Source organism: Ceratotherium simum, chromosome 2 (assembly GCF_057802395.1).
Source record: "Ceratotherium simum simum isolate JZ-2026a chromosome 2, ASM5780239v1, whole genome shotgun sequence".
NCBI classification, from domain to species: Eukaryota; Metazoa; Chordata; class Mammalia; order Perissodactyla; family Rhinocerotidae; genus Ceratotherium; species Ceratotherium simum.
The window spans coordinates 40,104,743-40,122,127 of record NC_141901.1 but is presented as its reverse complement, the minus strand read 5'-3'; the positions used below and the strand labels follow the sequence as shown (position 1 = coordinate 40,122,127).

General features: G+C 54.3%; 1 protein-coding gene across 8 annotated transcripts in view; it reads right to left on the bottom strand.

Moving 5' to 3' along the window:
* Positions 1-1,080: 1,080 nt before the first annotated feature.
* ARHGEF11 (Rho guanine nucleotide exchange factor 11) overlaps positions 1,081-17,385 on the bottom strand; it is a 104,396-nt gene continuing 88,091 nt past the window's right edge. For 6 of the 8 annotated variants that reach the window (XM_087441384.1, XM_087441387.1, XM_087441405.1 and 3 more), the window contains 20 exons: positions 17,184-17,310; positions 14,235-14,414; positions 14,097-14,144; positions 13,696-13,883; positions 13,230-13,376; positions 12,840-12,919; positions 12,580-12,705; positions 11,860-11,977; positions 10,818-10,996; positions 10,156-10,231; positions 9,797-9,964; positions 8,875-8,965; positions 7,985-8,110; positions 7,480-7,541; positions 6,310-6,528; positions 5,599-5,961; positions 4,390-4,485; positions 3,243-3,490; positions 2,830-3,019; positions 1,081-2,258 (listed from right to left, as the gene is read on the bottom strand). In XM_087441384.1, the coding sequence (XP_087297510.1) occupies positions 2,200-2,258; positions 2,830-3,019; positions 3,243-3,490; positions 4,390-4,485; positions 5,599-5,961; positions 6,310-6,528; positions 7,480-7,541; positions 7,985-8,110; positions 8,875-8,965; positions 9,797-9,964; positions 10,156-10,231; positions 10,818-10,996; positions 11,860-11,977; positions 12,580-12,705; positions 12,840-12,919; positions 13,230-13,376; positions 13,696-13,883; positions 14,097-14,144; positions 14,235-14,414; positions 17,184-17,310 (2,891 nt within the window). In that variant the 3' untranslated portion in view covers positions 1,081-2,199. The other 2 variants (XM_087441395.1, XM_087441423.1) reach the window with 2 other exon arrangements.

Genomic DNA, 17,385 nt, shown 5'->3' with positions numbered 1-17,385 from the left:
ACCTACTGCTGTGCCCAGAGAGCACAGGGGTGGCTTCTGAGGGGCTGACGTCCACTCTACAGGGAGCGTCCAGAGAAGTGTCCCTCCTTCACCTCTGGGTAGATTTAACCTGGTCCACATCCCCTCAGCCCCCACCCCCCCTCATTCTGGGGCCTCGACAGACCTGCTCTCCCTGCCCAGAACTCCCTCTCTGTGAGGCTCACTGGCTCCCACAGGCCTCTCTGCCTCTGACCGCCGGGGCTGCTGCTCTGCCACTCCGCAGCTGGCTGCTGAGCTTCTGCAGGGAAAATGGATCAGCTCTTTGAATTTTCAACACTGAGCACATCACAGGTGCTCTGTGATGATCGGTCACTTCAGCTTCTCAGTTACCCCTGCCTGAGTCCTTCTACAGCCTCAGTGAACCCTGATGGCCCTTGTCCTTATCCCGACACTTTATCACCTACAACTTGTGTATTAATGCCGATGCCCAGCTAGACAGTAAGCTCACGAGGTCAGTGCCTAGCGTTATGCCAGGTTTAGGAGGGAGACTATTAGATAGATAGTTAGGGCTGAAAGAGAATTTGTCCCTTAGTCCAACAATGAGGGCAGAGACAGAGGAGGTTTGGATGGTTCTAGTCCTGGGGATGGGGATGTGGCTGTGGCTGCCATGATGGTCTCCAGGGATGTCAGAGTCTGGGGGGGGATGCAGAGGGCTGATGACAGTGACAACTGGCCAGGACTCTGAGATGACCCTCCCCCTATGTTTTGCCTTTCAAGTCCTGAGGGCAGCTCATGAGGGCTCTTTACTCTGGGGCCTCTGTTCCCCTGAATATACATGTGTGTGTTTAAATGAAGTGAGTTCAATGTCTTTTCATGTTTTGGGCCACGGGGGCTGTATAACTCAGTTTGCCCAACAGCAGTTCCGTGAGCACACATCTGAAGCTTTGGGAGAGAATATGGCAAGACCTGGGTCTGGGGGCTTGATGCTGGGGCGGGGGCAGGGACTTCCTTCTGTTTCCTCTATCCAATTCTAACCACCCTCTCAGGGAGTAACCACAGTATCTTTTATCACAGCAGTTCCAAGAATCACACATACACCACCACAGTTGAAGAATATTTAACTTTTCTTAAAAAAAAAAAATCTTAACCATGAAAGGAAGAAAATAAAAGAGTATACATTATTTTAACAGCAAAACAGTCATTTCCATATCTATATTTTATATATTATATATATATATTTATATATATGTATATATACACCTAGCACAGTGTGTATATTCTATTTGTCAGTGGGGGAGTGGAGTGGACATGGTAACAGGGGCCAACGCTGTGGTGGCCCCCGAGGATGGTCCTGGTTAATTTGGGGACTCCAGCATTCAAACCCCCTCTGCTCACCTCCTGGGGCCCGGTTTTCAGCTCCGTACCTGATAGACTGGTTTTCTATAGGGAAGGTGGGGAAAGGTGGACACAGGCCGGGTAAGATTTCCCCTGAAGATGAGAAGTCCTGGGAGGGAGGGAGTGGCTTGGCACTGAGCCGCAGAGGCTGGGCTCTCAAGCTAGGCAGGCTGGAGGCCAGGAGACCCTTCCGCCCACAGGGGACTGGGGCACTCAGGGCCGGCTCCACCTTCAGGCCCTGATCCTGGAGCTGAGTGTTAACTAGGAGATCCAAGTGAACCTCCCCTTCTCTTAGCAGTCCCTTCTAGAACTGCCTCTAGCACCCCAGGAACAGAAACAAAAAAGGTCAAAGTTATTTACAATAGCAAAGATGCACATACAATACATACATATTTATAGGAAACCAAAGTGTCAAAGAGGAGAGGTGGAGGCCCCTCACCTCAGCCTTGGGGTCCTGTGGAGAAAGGGTGGGAGGAAGAAAGTGCATTTACACAGAAGCATCCTCCCTTCACCTGCATGTCTGAGGGTGCCCACATACAGGTGGACACGCGAATGGGGGACGGGGGGCCTTTCAGATGCAGTCAGCATGCTTAGGAGACACGAGGCCTTGGAGTGGGGGCTGAGGGAGGGAAAAAGACACTGGAACTTGACTCCGATCAGAGCAGACCAAGCAACATGCGGGTCTCCCCCCGGGTCTTGGCTGGATCTATCTCCTCAACTGCCTCTGCCCAGGGAGGAGGTTTAGGGTGTCCCCACCCTGTGCCCCTGCCTCGGGCCTGTCCCTAGAGCAGGAGTGGGACGCAGAGCATTTGGTGGTTTGGACAGTTACAGTCCTGGGGATGTGGCTGCCTCTGCCACGCTGTCTTCCAGGGGGGTTCCAGAGCCTGCGGAGGATGCAGGGAGGACAGTGAGGAGCTGGCCTCTGAGATGAGCCTCCCTCTTATGTTTTGCCTGGAAAGTCCTCAAGCTCATGAGTAGCTCCTTTGGCGCCATCCATCTGTGACAAGGCATTCTCCTCCAGAAACCCTAGTTTCTTATGGGGCCTGGGAAGGGCTGTCTACTGAACCCCACTTTTGTTTCATCAGCCCCCAAAACCCACGGGTAGGTATGTGCTTTGTCTCCCTGAGATAGAACATCACCATGTCCCTGACCCACTCAATCTGGTTCTGAGCCATTAAAAGATTTTAGATGTGAGACTAGGCTCCCTCTGGTTTGTTATCTCCATAACCCAAGGAAATAGAGGGTTCAATTCTAAGATTTTAGGGGCGTTTCTGTGGGGCCTCCCTATAATTATATCTTTCTGAAGCTGAGGGAATGAATTAACTGTATGTAAGGGGGAAATGAGACCCTCTTCTCAGAACCCTCTCTCTCCTCACACCGCGTGGAGACATTTGCTCCCTAGCTGGATGCCTTCTCCCCCAGGGTGGGTACAAAGAGGGAAGTGGCTTCACTCACCACCCTCAGGGCAAGGCCCCAGTGCATGGCTGTCCCTGGAGTCAGAGGCCACGGCTTCCTTGGCTGGAAGTGACAGGGCGCTGTCTGTCCATCTAGCCACCTCTGTGTGGAAACTGCCCACAGGCGTGGTGCCACCAGACGACTCTCCCCCAAGGGACCTGAGCAGCTCTCTGTGGGCCAGCTCCATGTCCTAGAAGAGTTGTAGGGGAATGTCTGCTCTCATCCGTCTGTTCATAAGGTCCCTGGGGGAGGGACCACGCTCTCTTATTTGTGCTGGGCCCTCGGGATGGGGCTGCGCTTGAGGGTGGCTAGACGGGCTGAGGGAAGAGCCCCAGGCCAGGCCAGGATCTAGGGCTCCCCTGGACACACACAGCACTGAAGGCCTCCAGGGACCCAGGCCCCGTTTCCCTCACCTTGAGCCTGTTGAGCTTGAGGGTGAGCTGCTCAATGGTGCAGAAGATCATGCCCACGTCCCTGAGGGCCAGGCTTGGGGGAGAGCGGCCGGGGCGCCTCTGATCTCCATTGCTTCCTGGCAGCTGGGGTGGAGGCTCTGCCTGCCAGGCGGGGAGGCTGTCAGGCTGGGAGTGGTTCGTGGGTGCCCCTGAGGGGTCAGTGCTTGAGTCCAGGGGTCCTGCTGGCATGCTGACATAAAAACAGTTCCCTGTCCCCACAGCAAGAGAAAGAGGTTAGGAGGCAAATAGAGAGAAAGTCTAAGCCATCCTCTGCTCCCTTGGTGTTCCCTGTGCTGACTGACAGGGCCGGGGAAGCCGCCCTGCAGATGAGCTCAGAGCGTGCTGGCCTCACGCTGCCTACCCATCTCCTACAGCTCTCCTCCTCCAGAGAGCCTTCCAGATGGCAGTGTTGCAAAGTTCGGCCCATACCAGGGGAAGTGGTGGAAGTTAAGGGAGAAGTGGCAGGAGTGTCGTCTTTCATCTGGGAGCAGGGGAGTGGCTCCCATTCCGTGAAGGAAGGGGAAAGAGGTGGTGGGCTGGTTTCAGGCACTTGTGAAAAGGAGCCAGCAGCGGCTTCCTTCACTCTGCCCCGTCTCAAGCTCTGCTGATGAACTTCAGCACCATCCCCTGACCCACTGCCATCTATTTCACGATGCTAGAGACACCTCAGCTCATCAGAGGGGGGGTCTGAGACAGCTGGAGGAAGGATGTGGTGGGTCCCTGACAGAGCAGTAAGCATGGGTACACACGGAAGAACCTGGGAGGCCGGGTAAGCCTATTTCACGGTGACCTTGGAGTGGTGGCTCAGAATATCAGGCTAAGGACACTAGGCTTCCCCGCTCAATCTCATGACTGAGCACAGGCTGCCTAACCCTGCTGCTCTGAAAGGGGCCTGTGCAGCTCTTGCCAAGTGGGTGGCACAGCGTCTGTTCCCCTGTCCTGAGGCCCACGTCCTACTCCCCTCCCATTCCAGACAGCTGAGGGGGCGTACAGGCATGTGTCCCCGTGTGCCTGCAGGCAGGACTCCAACTCCCAAGCCCAGCTCTGCCCCCACAGGCCCCGCACTCCAGCCCTGGCCTGTCTCTGGCTCCAAGGAGAAGTTCATTACCCGTAGCCTTTGCTCCGCCTTCCACTTCAGGTGGCTCAGGCTCTGACTGGCCACTCTCTGGTAGTGCAGGGACAACCTTGCTGCCTGCCACCTCAGCTGCACCGACACCACCACCACCAGGGAGAGCAGAGACAGAAAGAGAAGGAAAGGGAAGGGAGAGAGAGTAGGATGGAGAGGGAGATAGGAGGGGGAGTGGGGGGTGGAGAAAAAGAAAAAGGGAAGAACCAAGTGAACACAAGATCACACATGATTACACCCAGGGAGCTGCAGAGAACTTTCCACCAATTCACTGAAGGAGAGAAGGAAGGTCAGTTCCCAGAAACCCAGGAGAGAGGGCAGACCTTGCGCAGATGGAACGAAAAGTGCTCCGGGAAAGGGAGGCAGAGCTGCGCACTAGGGGAGGCTAGGAAAGCCCCTCAGCACTGACTTGGACCCCATCCCACCCCTCGTGAGCACCCTCCGCGCCTCATTTCATCTTTCCTGCCTCACTCCCCTGATCAGTCTCCTGTCTTCAGCTTTCCTCCTCCCCCTGCCCGGGGCATCCCTCCCCTGGGCTCACTGCTCTGGCCAGACAAACCTGTCCTGAGCACCTATCCTGGCTAGTCTTGGCTCTTCTTGTTTTAAAGCCATTCATAGTATTCCACAAGCTGGGGCACCCTCCCCACGCCCTTACCCACCATGTGCCTTCCCAGCCTTGTCCTACAGCGCCCCCGCCTTTGCTCGACCTCTAGTGCAGCTGCCGTCTCCACCCCCACACTGCCAGCTCCATCATCACTGCTCTCTGCAGTGACTGGCTGCGAGCATCGCCCGTGTCTTTCTGGGAATGAGGCTCCTAAGAAGAGCCTCGTCTTTTCCTTAGGACTGGAAGATCAGTGAAGAACACCAGCAGAAACTTGTACTGAGAGTAGATGCATGCAGGCAGCAGGTAATATCCTCCTATTGTAGAATGAGGTGCAGAGATGATTCAGAATTTTGTCTAAGGTCACACAGATATTAAGTGACAGAGACAGGGTTCTGAATCTTGGCTGTGCGACCCCAAAGCCTTTGCATGGTATCAAGATGTCTCCTTCTCCCAAGATCCAGTGTGAGCCCCTGCACACACGGTTTCCAGGGTAAAGGGGGGGAAGGAAGGAGCCATTTGGAACACTTGCCTCTACCCTAGCAAAGCTAGGCATTTGTCTCCCCAGTGGACACCCCAACTTATTTTACCTTTTCTCACAACTTTGTAACTTCCTGCTGTCTCTGTGCTTGAAGTTTCTTCCTCTAGATTCCTGTCCAGCTCAGGAGACTCCCAGATCCCAGAATTTCTGGTCCTTGGGGGCAAGTGTTCCAGAGAAGAGAGAGCCACGTCCTCCTGCTCTGGCTGGCCCCCCTCTGGTCCTGGGAGCTGGGTGTTGTCCCCTTCACCCCCAGTGGCAGCTGGCCCTGGGGAGCCTGGGTCCCAGGGGTGAGAGGTGATGCTGATGACAGAAGGTGTGGGTGTCAGGTCGTCCTCGGGCTCCCTGGCAGCCTGTGGTTCCACAGAGTGACCCGGTAGCAGGCTCCACAAGATCAGGTGCCGCAGGTTCTCCACTGGAGGGGAAACAGGGTGATGGCTTCCCCAGCACAGGACTGCACACCACGCCAGCGGCGGGAGAGCACAGAGGTGGCAGGAGGGTCGCTGCTCCCCTCCCCCACCCCTAACTTGGTGAAACAGCCCCCTCAGTCACAGAGTGGAGCTGGAGGGCTCTGGCCAACCGCTTTGGTGGTGGTAGGGGGCGGGCGGAGAGAAGGGGAGCGACAATTGTCTCTCTGCATCCATCTCTCCTGAAGCACAACCAGGGGAGCCTTCGAGCAAGTGGAGTGTGGAGATGTCTGCCAGTTCACACTGGCCACACTACTGGGGGACGGGGCTGATGGCAGAGTCCACGGGGCACTCACCATCTTCCAGGGCTGCATCAGCGAGTCCTTCCATGAACAGAGGGCCTGGGAGGGGCAGGAGGATCGGGTCCCTTGTCCTGCTGCCCCTGTTCTCTACATCCAGGGATGTGGAAGCGTGAGGCAGGACACCCACCTCCTCTTCCTCTACACTGCCTTCCTGCTCAGGATCCTCTAGCAGGACTGGGTGCTTTCCTTTGACCCTCTGCTGGGGCCCAGTGCCTGTTTTGAATGGGAGGACAGAGTAAGGCAGGGAAAGAGGGAGGGCAGGTATGGGCTGATCCCATGCCCAGCGTTGGATTCAGGGGGCAGGGAACATCAGCTGATTCATTCCACAGATGTTTACTGAGCACCTGCTACGGCAGGCACTGTCTCAGGCTCTTGGCATACAGCAGTAAATAAAACAGAGATCCCTGCCCGTGTGGAGCTTAAATTCTAGTGGAGGGACATGTAGAAATAATAAAAGAAATAATTATCTAAATAAATGAGAAGGTGAGAAGTGCTATAGGGAAGAAGAAAAAATCGAGCAGGCATGTGGGACCAGGACTGCTGGTTACACATTAAACCAAGTGGTCAAAGGTGGTGTATGGATGCCGAGATAACACTTGTACAAAGACTTGCAGGAGGTGTGAGAGTTAGGAGGAAAAGCATTCTAAGCAGAGAGAAACAGAAAAGGGACTGGGAGATTTCTCTCTAAACCCAAGACGTGAAGTTACTCACATAAAAAACTTCAATGAGAATTCTGTTTGGGACCCTCCCGCCCCTGCCAATCCCCTCCCAGTAATCGTGCCCTAAGCCCTCTGAGCTCCCACTCCTTGCAGTCTCTTCGTGCATCGCATTCCCATTAGTAACCCCTGCCTGGAGGAAGAGGGGCCCCTGGACCCTGCCTGACTGCCCCTCTCTTCCTACACTGCTAGATACCTGCCACCAGAAAGCCAGGGTTGGAGTCTCTGTTCAAGTGAGCTAGTCTCCACTTGCTCGAGTCTGTTCTCCTTTCTCCTCCAGACTCTTTCCTCCTCACCCCGTTTCCTCTGTTCTTCTCATCAGACCTCCTACCTCTGGCCCTGATGGACTTCTCCCATCACCCCACACCCACACCTGACCACCTCCCTACCTTTGCCTACAAAAAATGGACTGGGGTGGGCTCCCACAAAGGCCATTCAGGGGACTTACCTCTAGGAAGCTCGTCAGGTTCTGGCTCCCCATGGAACACTTCTGAGTCATCCAGTCCCACCCTGAGGGAAGAAACAGCCAAGGGGGAGGGACGATCACCTGCTGGGAACTCTGGCTCTCTGCCAGCCAGGAAGTGATGTCAGGAAATTCCACCCTGGCCTCCAGAGTTAGAAAGGGCAACAAAGGAGTAGGGTCCAAGAGGTGAGGTGTTAGGCTTCGGCACCTGCCGTCTGGCTGGCAACCTGTGGGGGAGGGTGGGTGCCAGCCAAGCTTCTCCTGGTCCCAATTCTACACCCCCCACCCCACTTCAGGCACAGTCTCCACCACAGCCAGGTGGAGGGCTGTAGGGGGACAGCAGACAAGGACAGAAAGCAGAGATGTGGGGCGTGTCCGTGCTAACATTCGTCTACTGAGGCTGTCCATCCCCAGGGGAGAAGGGCTTGGAAGCAGCAGAAAATGAGTGGTTTGGAGTGGGGATGATGAGGGGGCCTGGAGGGCTAAGCACCTGCTGGGTGTGGGGCTCGGGTGGGCTGGCTCCTGGGGGCCCGGGGGTGGGCGATGGACAGGCGCTGGAGCAGTTCCAGGGTGCCTGGTGGCATTCCGCACGGCCTCGTCTAAGAGCTCCATCCATCTGTTGCTCGGCAGGGACAGAGAGGACTGGTGGTGAGAACAAGACCAAGGCACACAGCATCTCCCCCTACTGACCCCACTGCCCAGAGCTTCGAGGCCCTTCTCCACGGCCTGCCCCCACAACCTTCTGCCTGGCAGGTTCCTACCTCCTCTCTGTCCCGTCTGGTGGCTGCGTGGGGTTCTATTACTTGTAGCTACCAATTACCGAACACCAACCCTCGGTTAGGCTCTGTGCTAAATAAGCATTCTGTATCTGTTCTCTCCAAGTAACTTTCCAAGAGGTGGCATTATCCACGTCTTACAGATGAAAACCCTGGCTAAGAAACTGTCTGCCTCAACCTGTCTCCTTCTTCTGTGCCACGCTACCTCCGGCTGGCCACTGTCAGGGGATACGGGGTAGGTGGATGACCTGGCTGGGGATGAGGGTCCTGGAGGTAAACATCTGAGAGGAATGCATACATTTCACAGGCTGGATGGGAAAAGGGAAGAAGAACCCAAGGGGAAGGGAGTGGGGCCAGAGACATGAAAGAAGCAAAAGGCTGGGAGCCTGCTGAGGACTCCTCTCTGTCACAGGCCGGCTTACAGGGCAGGGATGGGGGTCCTGACAGCCCCTCTATGTCTGTCTCATCTCCCCCTTCCCTGCCCAACCCCTGTCCTCTGACCACTCTGGGGCCCAGCCCTGGCCTCACTGCCCACCGTCCTCATACACACCACCCTGGTCCCAAGGGGACGGCAGTTACGTGTGACCCCTCAATCAATTCTCACGTGTTCTTGTCTGATGACGTCAATGCCACCAGCTCATATATCTGGGGTGGGCCCAACTCAGAGGTGCAGATGATGAAGAAAGCCCGTTTATCTGTGTGAGGAAAGGAAGGTAGAAGGGTCTGCATTGGGGGTGGCAGAGGCGTGAGAGCAGCCTGGGCCAGGACAACAGAGTTCGGTCTTGAGGCCCTGACCCTCAACACAAATGAAGAATGCAGCATGGGACAGACCTCAGCCATCAGAACCACTTGGAACTCATTTACAAAAGGGACAGAGGCAATTCTGGAACCCCTAATATTATCTTCACGGTCACCCCCATGACCTTCTTGCTCCCCTAACAGTGAGGGCTGACGTTTATATGCCCTATGCATGGCTTAGGGCATCCCTTTTGATCTCCCTAAGAGGTAGGGTAGGTATCACCCATGTTATAGAGAAACAAAACGAACCCAGAGAATTCAGTTGCCTGGCTCTAGTTCCAGAACTCTTTCTTGTACTCACTCCACTTGTCACTGAAATGTCTCTGTACACTGTACAGCGCTGAACTGTGGGCGCTTCAGTCTTCTGCACCCGAGCTCTGCCTAAGTCACCCGTGAACAGGAAGGCTTGTTCTACTCCCCTCTGCCCAATCCCATTCTTCCCAATCCTGCTGAGATGTCTTTAGCCCATCCTAGGTGCCCTCATCCCACCTTGTCTGTTCCAGCTTCTCTATCTTCATCTTGGTCCCCATCCTACCTATCATCCTGGTACATCTTGGACCACATCCTCCTGCTTAGATAGGTCAGGATAGGAGGAAAGGAACACAGGTAGACCAATTAGCCCTCTAAGGCCCCAGATCAGCCCTGCATCACCCAGTGCTCGCTGGACTCTAGTGACAGCGATCATGGCCCTGGGGCCCAGGCCAGCCGGGACCGTCTCCCCATGGTACCTGTGGCCACGGAGCGGATGAGCACAGCATTGAGCTTGAGCACGGGGCTGAAGGTCTGCTTGCTGTCTGAGGAGCCCACGGCTGTCTTGCTGTGGCACTTAAGCAGCAGCTTCTCGTCCTGTTTCTGCAGCAGCACCAGGAGGTCCTCCAGCAGCAGCACGTGGAGGTCTGGAGGGGTGTGGTGGCTGTCAGGCGTTCCCCGTCACCCACTCATCCCTCATCAACACAAGGGGTACCTCCCGGCTACCTTACTACCCCATTAGAGCCCAGGTTCCAGGGTTTATGATCCAGGGACACAAGAGCCCTGGCGCCGCCCAGCCCACCACAGACTCTCTCGGCCCCACTCCCCTGACACATACCCAAGGTCTTATCCTTGCTGATCCTCCAGGTCAGGGGCCCCTCATGGATCATCTTTCTGGTTGTAAGATCCAGGCTCTGTTAAGGAGACACCATTCATTCATTCATTCAACAAGTATTCGAGAACCTACTATGTGCCAGTCATTGTGCTAAGGTGCTGGGAATCAGTGAACAAGAAACAGTCCTTGTCCTTACATTCGGGGGCAGGGGAGACGACACAGATAAGTAACAAGGCAACTCTGTCCTGTGCACTGCTGTGCAGGGGGATACCCCAATGGCTCTGGCTTGGGTTTCTCATCCACCCCCTGTCACATGCCAGCAACCTTCCTAAGGTCGCTCTCTGCTTCACCTGCCCATCCCTTCAGCTTTACTCCTCCCAAATGGTCTTCACCTTTCCCTCAGGCTCTAACTCCCATCCCCCGCTCTCCCAGGCTGAGGTCTAACATCTAGTCTTTGTTGGTGGGGCTGTCTGTCCTTGTCTATCTAGGGGTGGGGTGACGGTGATAACAGGGAGTGTATTCCAGGCCCTGTCATGCCGTCCTATCACAGATAGGCCCGTCTCCTACCTCCAAGATTCTCCAAGGCCTGACCAGAGTTCTGTTCCTAGGGACCCCAAGAAGTATGTGTGTGGGGGGCTGACCATGCTGCAGCCTCTGCCTCCTACCTTGAACTCTGCTGCCAGGGGGTTGCTGGCCCTCTCCAGGGAGGTGGTATCCAGGCGTTTCTGGTAGCCCTCTAAACGGTGCCGGTTCTCAGTCTGCTTCACTGCCTCATTCACATACTTGAGAATTTCCCGGCACTGATCCCGGGCCCGGCAGAGCTTCTCGTGCTCAGAGGTCCCACCTGCCAAACGGGGTAGAGGAGGTGCTGAGGGGCTCCCGCCTGAGAATTCTGTGAGTCCGACACTACCTGGCTGCCTATAGCCACGGGGACTGGCCTCCTGCAAACCAGCAGGTAAGGGTGTAGATGCGCCACCCTTGCCTAACTCGAGGACCAAGTGTAAGGTCAACTTTTACTGAGTGCCCTTGGGTTTCACACCACTGCTGTGAAGACACAGGTATCTACTGGGGATTCCTGCCTAGACCACAACCAGCTCTACAGAGGTGGAACAGGATGGGATGGGAACAGGGGGATGGCAATGACTGTGCTCTAGGAACACCTGTTCAAATCAGGTTGAGGTTCCTCACACTTCTATACCCTGACTCCAACATCCCCAATTCGGGCATGCCGAAAGATGCTCAGGATCCCAGGGACAGTGACAATCTGGACCTAGACCCCCTTCTTCAGCCTGGTCCCTACTCTGGACCACGTATGGCTGTATCTTTTGTGCACTCCACAGAGGTGTCCAGCAGGGGGGATGAACCGGGGCTGAAATCCAGCCATGGCCCCCAACGATAATCAGAGAAGCCAAGGTGCCCTCCACGTGCCAACCTGTGTCCACTCAGAGGCTTTTCTCTGATTTGCACAAAGGCCCCATATAGGCTAGAGGTGGCCCTTATCTCCTCCTGCTGTTGAGCACCTTATATTTTCTAAGGCACATTTACAATCATTATCTTCTTTGAGACTGACCACAACAAGGAAAGGAAGGAGACTGAAGACCAGAGAGGTCAAGTGACTTGCTAAGGTCACAAAGCAAGTCAGTGCTAGAACTAGGGTCTGAAATGAGGGCTGCTGCCTCCCAGCGCTAGCCCCTCTCAAAGGCCTACCCTCTGTGTGCTTGATGATGTTCTCCAGCAGCAGTGGGTACTTGGTGAGCCGCTGCATCTCGGAGATGATGAGGTCTCTAAGCTGCAGCCGCCGGCACTGGGGGTGGCTCTCGGCCTCCTAGAAGGCAGGAGGGACAGAGAGAGGAAGACATCAACCTGTGGTTAGGAGCTGGCTTATGGGCTCAGGACCAAGACGGGTGTGAAAATGCCAAACAGATCCTCATCCCAGATGGTCACTCAGAAACAGTGGTGGCAGCTTCTTCCCTGAATCTTTAGGGAAAGGCTGGTGGGGCAGGGAGACAACGGCCCAAGGAAGGGAGATGGTCAAATAAGCTACATAGAGCAGGTATTTGTCCCACATTATAGACAAAGAAGCTGAGACCCATCTAAGAGCACACAGGTACTAGCAGGTGAGCCGGGCTTGACTGTTAATCCAGTGTTCTTTTCAACCAACAGTGGGCTCTGTCTTGGGAGTGGGTACGTGTCAGTGATTTTGGAGAGGTGGTGTTGGGGAGGGTGTGGATGGGAGCTGCCGGGTTATCCTCCCTGGTAGAGAAAAGAAGCTGGGAGACCTGGAGCTGGGAGCCAGAAGGAGGGGAGTTCAGGAGATCCTTGGTGAACCTGGTTAACTTTTTTTTCTCCCAGTCTTACTGAGATATGACTGACTTGGTTAATTTTTAGTGGCGATGAGGGAAGGCTGAAGGGCGGCCCAGGACACACCTGCATGAAGAGCTGGAATCGGCTCTCCTTGCGCTGCCTGGTCTTGATCAGCTCCAGGGCTATGGACTGATAGGAGCAGAACTGAGCGGCCACTTGCTGGAGCTCCTCCCGGGCGGGGCCGTCAAACTGGGAGGCAGAATGGACATGGGCCCAGGCATCACACCCCCGCCTGGGACGTCTCTCCCCATCTCCTCCTCTGCCACATCCTCTAGCCGTGGGTAATGACACCCATCTCCTCCAAGCAGGAGTCTGCACCATACCCGAGCCAGCATGAGGTCACTGATTTCTTTGATGATGGGGCCCTCCTCCCGGAGCTTCCTCATGGCTTCACACCAGGAATCTGGGACAAGGAGAGAAGAAACAGAAACGCCTGGGGTTGAGCTGCACTGCCAGACCCTTTGTGACCAAGAGAAAAGGGATCTTTGACAGCAGTGCTGTGGGGAAGAGTCTGGGGGCCAATTTACTTTTGGGGGAACTGGAATGCTGGTTTCAGGTTATATGTCAAGTTCTTGCACCAAAGAGGACTGGCGAGGGTTATCTACTCAGGGAGGTCCTGGCATGTGGGCAAAACCGGAAGGGAAACCTGAAGGCTAGCCAGAGAAGGAGTTTGGAGGGGGGAGGTCGGCAGACGGGGAGGACAGGCTCCTCACTGTGGATCTCTATGAGTTCAGGCAGGTTGGGAAAGAGCCGGGCCAGCTCCTCCCGGGGCATCAGGTTCTCCTTCTTCATTCGCTGGTAGAAGATCAGGTCCAGGACCCGGAGTGTGCGCAGATGGGAAGCTTCTGTCACAAACAGCTCTGAGAGGGAGTTGTGACAAGGAGGGGTAGAAAGACAGGGAGAAATCAGATTAGCAAGTATCTAGAGTCACTACCCTGATCCCCAAACACCCACTTTACTTTTGGGGGAACCGAGTGCCAGTCTCAGATCATACATCAACGTTTCTCCCACCCCAGGGGCTAGAACTGACGTGGCCCTTACCAGGACAGCAACACAGATCTGCTCCTGTCCCTAGGCCCCACCCTATTTACTCTTTACTACCCTTTGCATCACAGGTGTTCTGCACCTGTTCCCACACGAGTAGCAGTGGAAGTGGGGGGAGGTGGAATGTGTTCTCACCGTTGATGACCTCCTGCCGGTCAATCTCCCTCTGGCTGAGCCCAGCCACCACATCCTTGCCCACCGTATGCTGCCAGTTTTGGGCGTCTGGCTCTGGCTCCAGGTCAGACAGTTGGCCCAGATCATCCTCTAGGAGGTGGGGGAGGAGGGCATCTGTGCAGAACCCCAAGTTGGGGGACTCAATGCTCCTGGGGGAAAATGGGCAGTTCAGCCTCAACTGGAGGAAGACCTCACACATGGTGTTTGTCCTTCCTTCTCCTGCCCACCTTGCCTGCCCCAGGCCCGTGGGAAACCAGAGGGCCATGAAGAGGAGAGGAACACCCAATCCACCACTCAGGGTTAGGGGGAGCAGCTGAATGGCTGGGACACAGACACTAAACAGAGACGATACCATCACTCACTTGCGGCCCATTTTGGGGGTGAAAGGAGGGGTGGGGTTCTCAAGAGACCTGTGGAGAGAATGTCAACTCTCAGCAACCCTCTGCCCCGGCCCCTGCCCCTGAGATATCAGTGGGCTGAGCCACCTGAGCCCTGCCCACCTGGTAGAGAGGCTGGAGGCAGAGGATGAGGCTGACTGGTGGAGGCGGGCAGCCTCCGCAGCAGCATCCATGTCAACGTCACTGCGAGAGCGGGGCACGTTCTCTGCCTTCCGAGACCGCTTCATCTCCTCCCGGCCCTTCAGGCTCTCAGAGCGGCCCAGGCGAATCTCTGAGCGCGAGCTGGGGTGGGAAGGGCAAGAGACCTTGGGATCTTATGTCCTGGCCAGCTTTTATCTGCTGCCCCATCTCAAGGGTGCCTCAACGCTGCAGGTTCTCTACCCGACCCCTAAAAGGCCCAAATACCCGGGTGGCGGACGCTTCTCAGTGACAAACCACTTTTGTTGCTTGACACACTCCTCCCTCCCCCAGCCTGGCTTGATGGACAGAGTCTCTCATCTTCCCCGTGACCAATCAGGAAGGGATCCTAGCAGGAAGGTGAAATCTGGGACTAACAATCAGACTTGTGGTGTGTCCAGGTGCCAAAGACCCCAAGCCCCCATCAGGAAAGCTCTGGACACTGAAGTCCCTCATCAGGGACTACAAGGTCCACCCTCCCTAGCCCTGGGGCCGTCTCATGGCCAGTCCATCTTGCCCTCTGCTTTGAAACAAGTCAGCTGCTTGAGGTGGATCTCTCCTTTTACAAGATCTTCTCAGAGGGAAGTAGAGTCACTATCTTCACACACTCATTCTAGCATTCTCCACACTGCCTGTCGGAAAATTCTATCTGCTGTTGGATTCCTATCCCTCTAGTTGTGACGTAGATTTCTTCCATTCTTATCTTGATAGCATCCTTCCTAAGCTTCTATTTCCCCTCTTGAGAGCAGACCAGCTTGGGAGGGGGTGCTTACAGGGGCCTGTTTACTGACAGGCAGGAGCCTGCTCCCTGAACTGCCATGCTTGGCCACTGGATGTCTCTGGGGCTTGATGAGATGCTGACGACCAGCTGTTGCTCTTTTTGAATCCTGTAGTGAATCAGTCCCGAGACAGCTGGCATCTCTGACCCCTAGCTGCCCCAGGATCGTGCCTCTCCCCATGGTCCCGCTGGGCTGGTTCTTTGCTGACATTATTACTAATCTACATCCTGCTCTCTCATCCTGTGGGCCTCCAGCACCACAGAAGGCCTGGAGAGGTCTGGAGAGCTCTTAATAGCACAGCAGGGTGCTGCAGGGAAGGAGCCAAGTGGCATGGTCTCCATTCATCAAGTCTCTCTGGATCCCAGAGGATCTAAACGGAGCTTTCCCCGCGGGGTCCGAGAGTTTGTCCACAGGGTTAGGAACCATATTGCCAGCCGATCCCCACTGAACTCACCCCCTGAAGTCTGTTAGAACAATTCCAACCCAGACTAACTCGAAACACTTTTCACCAGTGCCCTTACCGGGTCATTTTTGCACACAACAAACCTCATCCGGTGGGGTTACTGGGGCTTCAGAGCTGAGCACCTTCCTTTAGCTACCCAGAAGTGAGCAATGCTCTCACCAGGAAGTGAGGCACATAACCCACCTCTGGTCAAAAATTCCTAGAGTATTGCCTCCTAGAATTGGGGCCTTCTCATTCCTGTTAGGTACCTACGACAACCTCTGACCCACTGTGCTACTTATGCTATTTCTTCTAAGGTTGCCAGCGAACTTATAATCATCAAATCCAGAGGCTTTTGCTGAGAGCAGATTCAGGATCCAAGTGAATGTCTTAGGGCAAATTCACCTGGCAACTTCAAGAATACAAGTTTGCAAATGGTCTCAAATATTTTCTCAAAATGTTGATATTATATCTTATAATTGTGTATTTGATACATCTGTAAGATCATGCCTACCACAGCAATCATGTAATTTTTATGTTTAATTTACCCAGTAATATTAGAGCTCAACCTTTCACCCAAGTACAAATCCAATATTTATCTTTCCTTAATATTTGTTAATTTTCACTACGGCAAAATCTTTTAATAAGTATTGAGCTTATAAAGGTTTAATATAAACAGAAAAGAGTAACCCTGCAAACGAGCAGGAATGTCTGACTTATGGTTTGCTAATGAGTTATTTCAGAGGTAAAGGGTTTGACTATCCAGGCTGCTACATATTGACTTGCCTTTGTGCCTGCCCTTAGTGCAGCTCAGTGGTTCACAATTGAATGTACGTAAGAATTATTTTCGTATACACGAGGCTACATTTACTATACCTGAAGGGTTTCTTAAGGAATTTGCAAGGATATTTCTGACTCTAGGCAATTTTTGCTTTAAGTGTTGGTGGCAGAATTTTAGACATGACTTGATTGTTATCATGCCACAGTCAAGACCAAGTCCAAGAGTGCTTCAATACCAGAGAAGGGTTCTCATTAGAACCTGACCAAAGATGGAGAATGTGAGAGACGTCACAGCCTCAATTCCCCTTTTCTTCTTAAAAAGGGAAGAGCAGTTCGTTTCGAATTGATGAACTCTGAATCTGTCTGCTGAGATGGACATCTGATGCCAAAGTTACATCATCCACCTTTAAAGCACTGGCAGAACCTTGTCTCTCACTCTCTTCTTCTTGGGTGGCAACGACTGTCTTTGGCCTGACTTCCTTATTTCTCAGGACTTCTCTTTGCCCCCTTCTAGGCTTCTCTCTCCTTGGCATGTAGGGTTTCCTGATTAGCTGCTTTATAATATAATCTAGCTCATTCTTGGGATGGAGGCTGCTGAGGAACCAGGGGCTGAATGCAAAGGAAACTGGAAAAGCACAGGGTTCCTGGGCTGGGAGGTCAAGGGCGCTGCTCTCTCCTCTGCTGGCCTGATCACCAACACATGTCTTCTTCTGAAGACACCAGGCAGGAAGGGTGGGGGAGGGGGAGAGTGTCCTAGAGTGGGAGCCTATGGTCTAGTAGAGGGATAAAGTAGCTGGGATTAAACCCTACCTCCAAACCTAGCCCCTGCTCTGCTTCTTGGGCAGCTGGCCAAACCCATCCAGCCACTGCTACCTGTCACTCTCCAGCAGGTCCTCAGGAAAGCTTCCTGTCGAGAGCCGCTGCGTCCCAGGTTCTGGGGCATCATACTGCTGGTTGTTCTCAAAGTGCTGAATGATGTTCCTCACATTGCCTGGTTTGACTGGAAGCAGAAAGGTAATGAAGGATACTCTGCTTTCTGTTCAGGGACAATCCTCTGGGCCCTCGCTACCCTCTA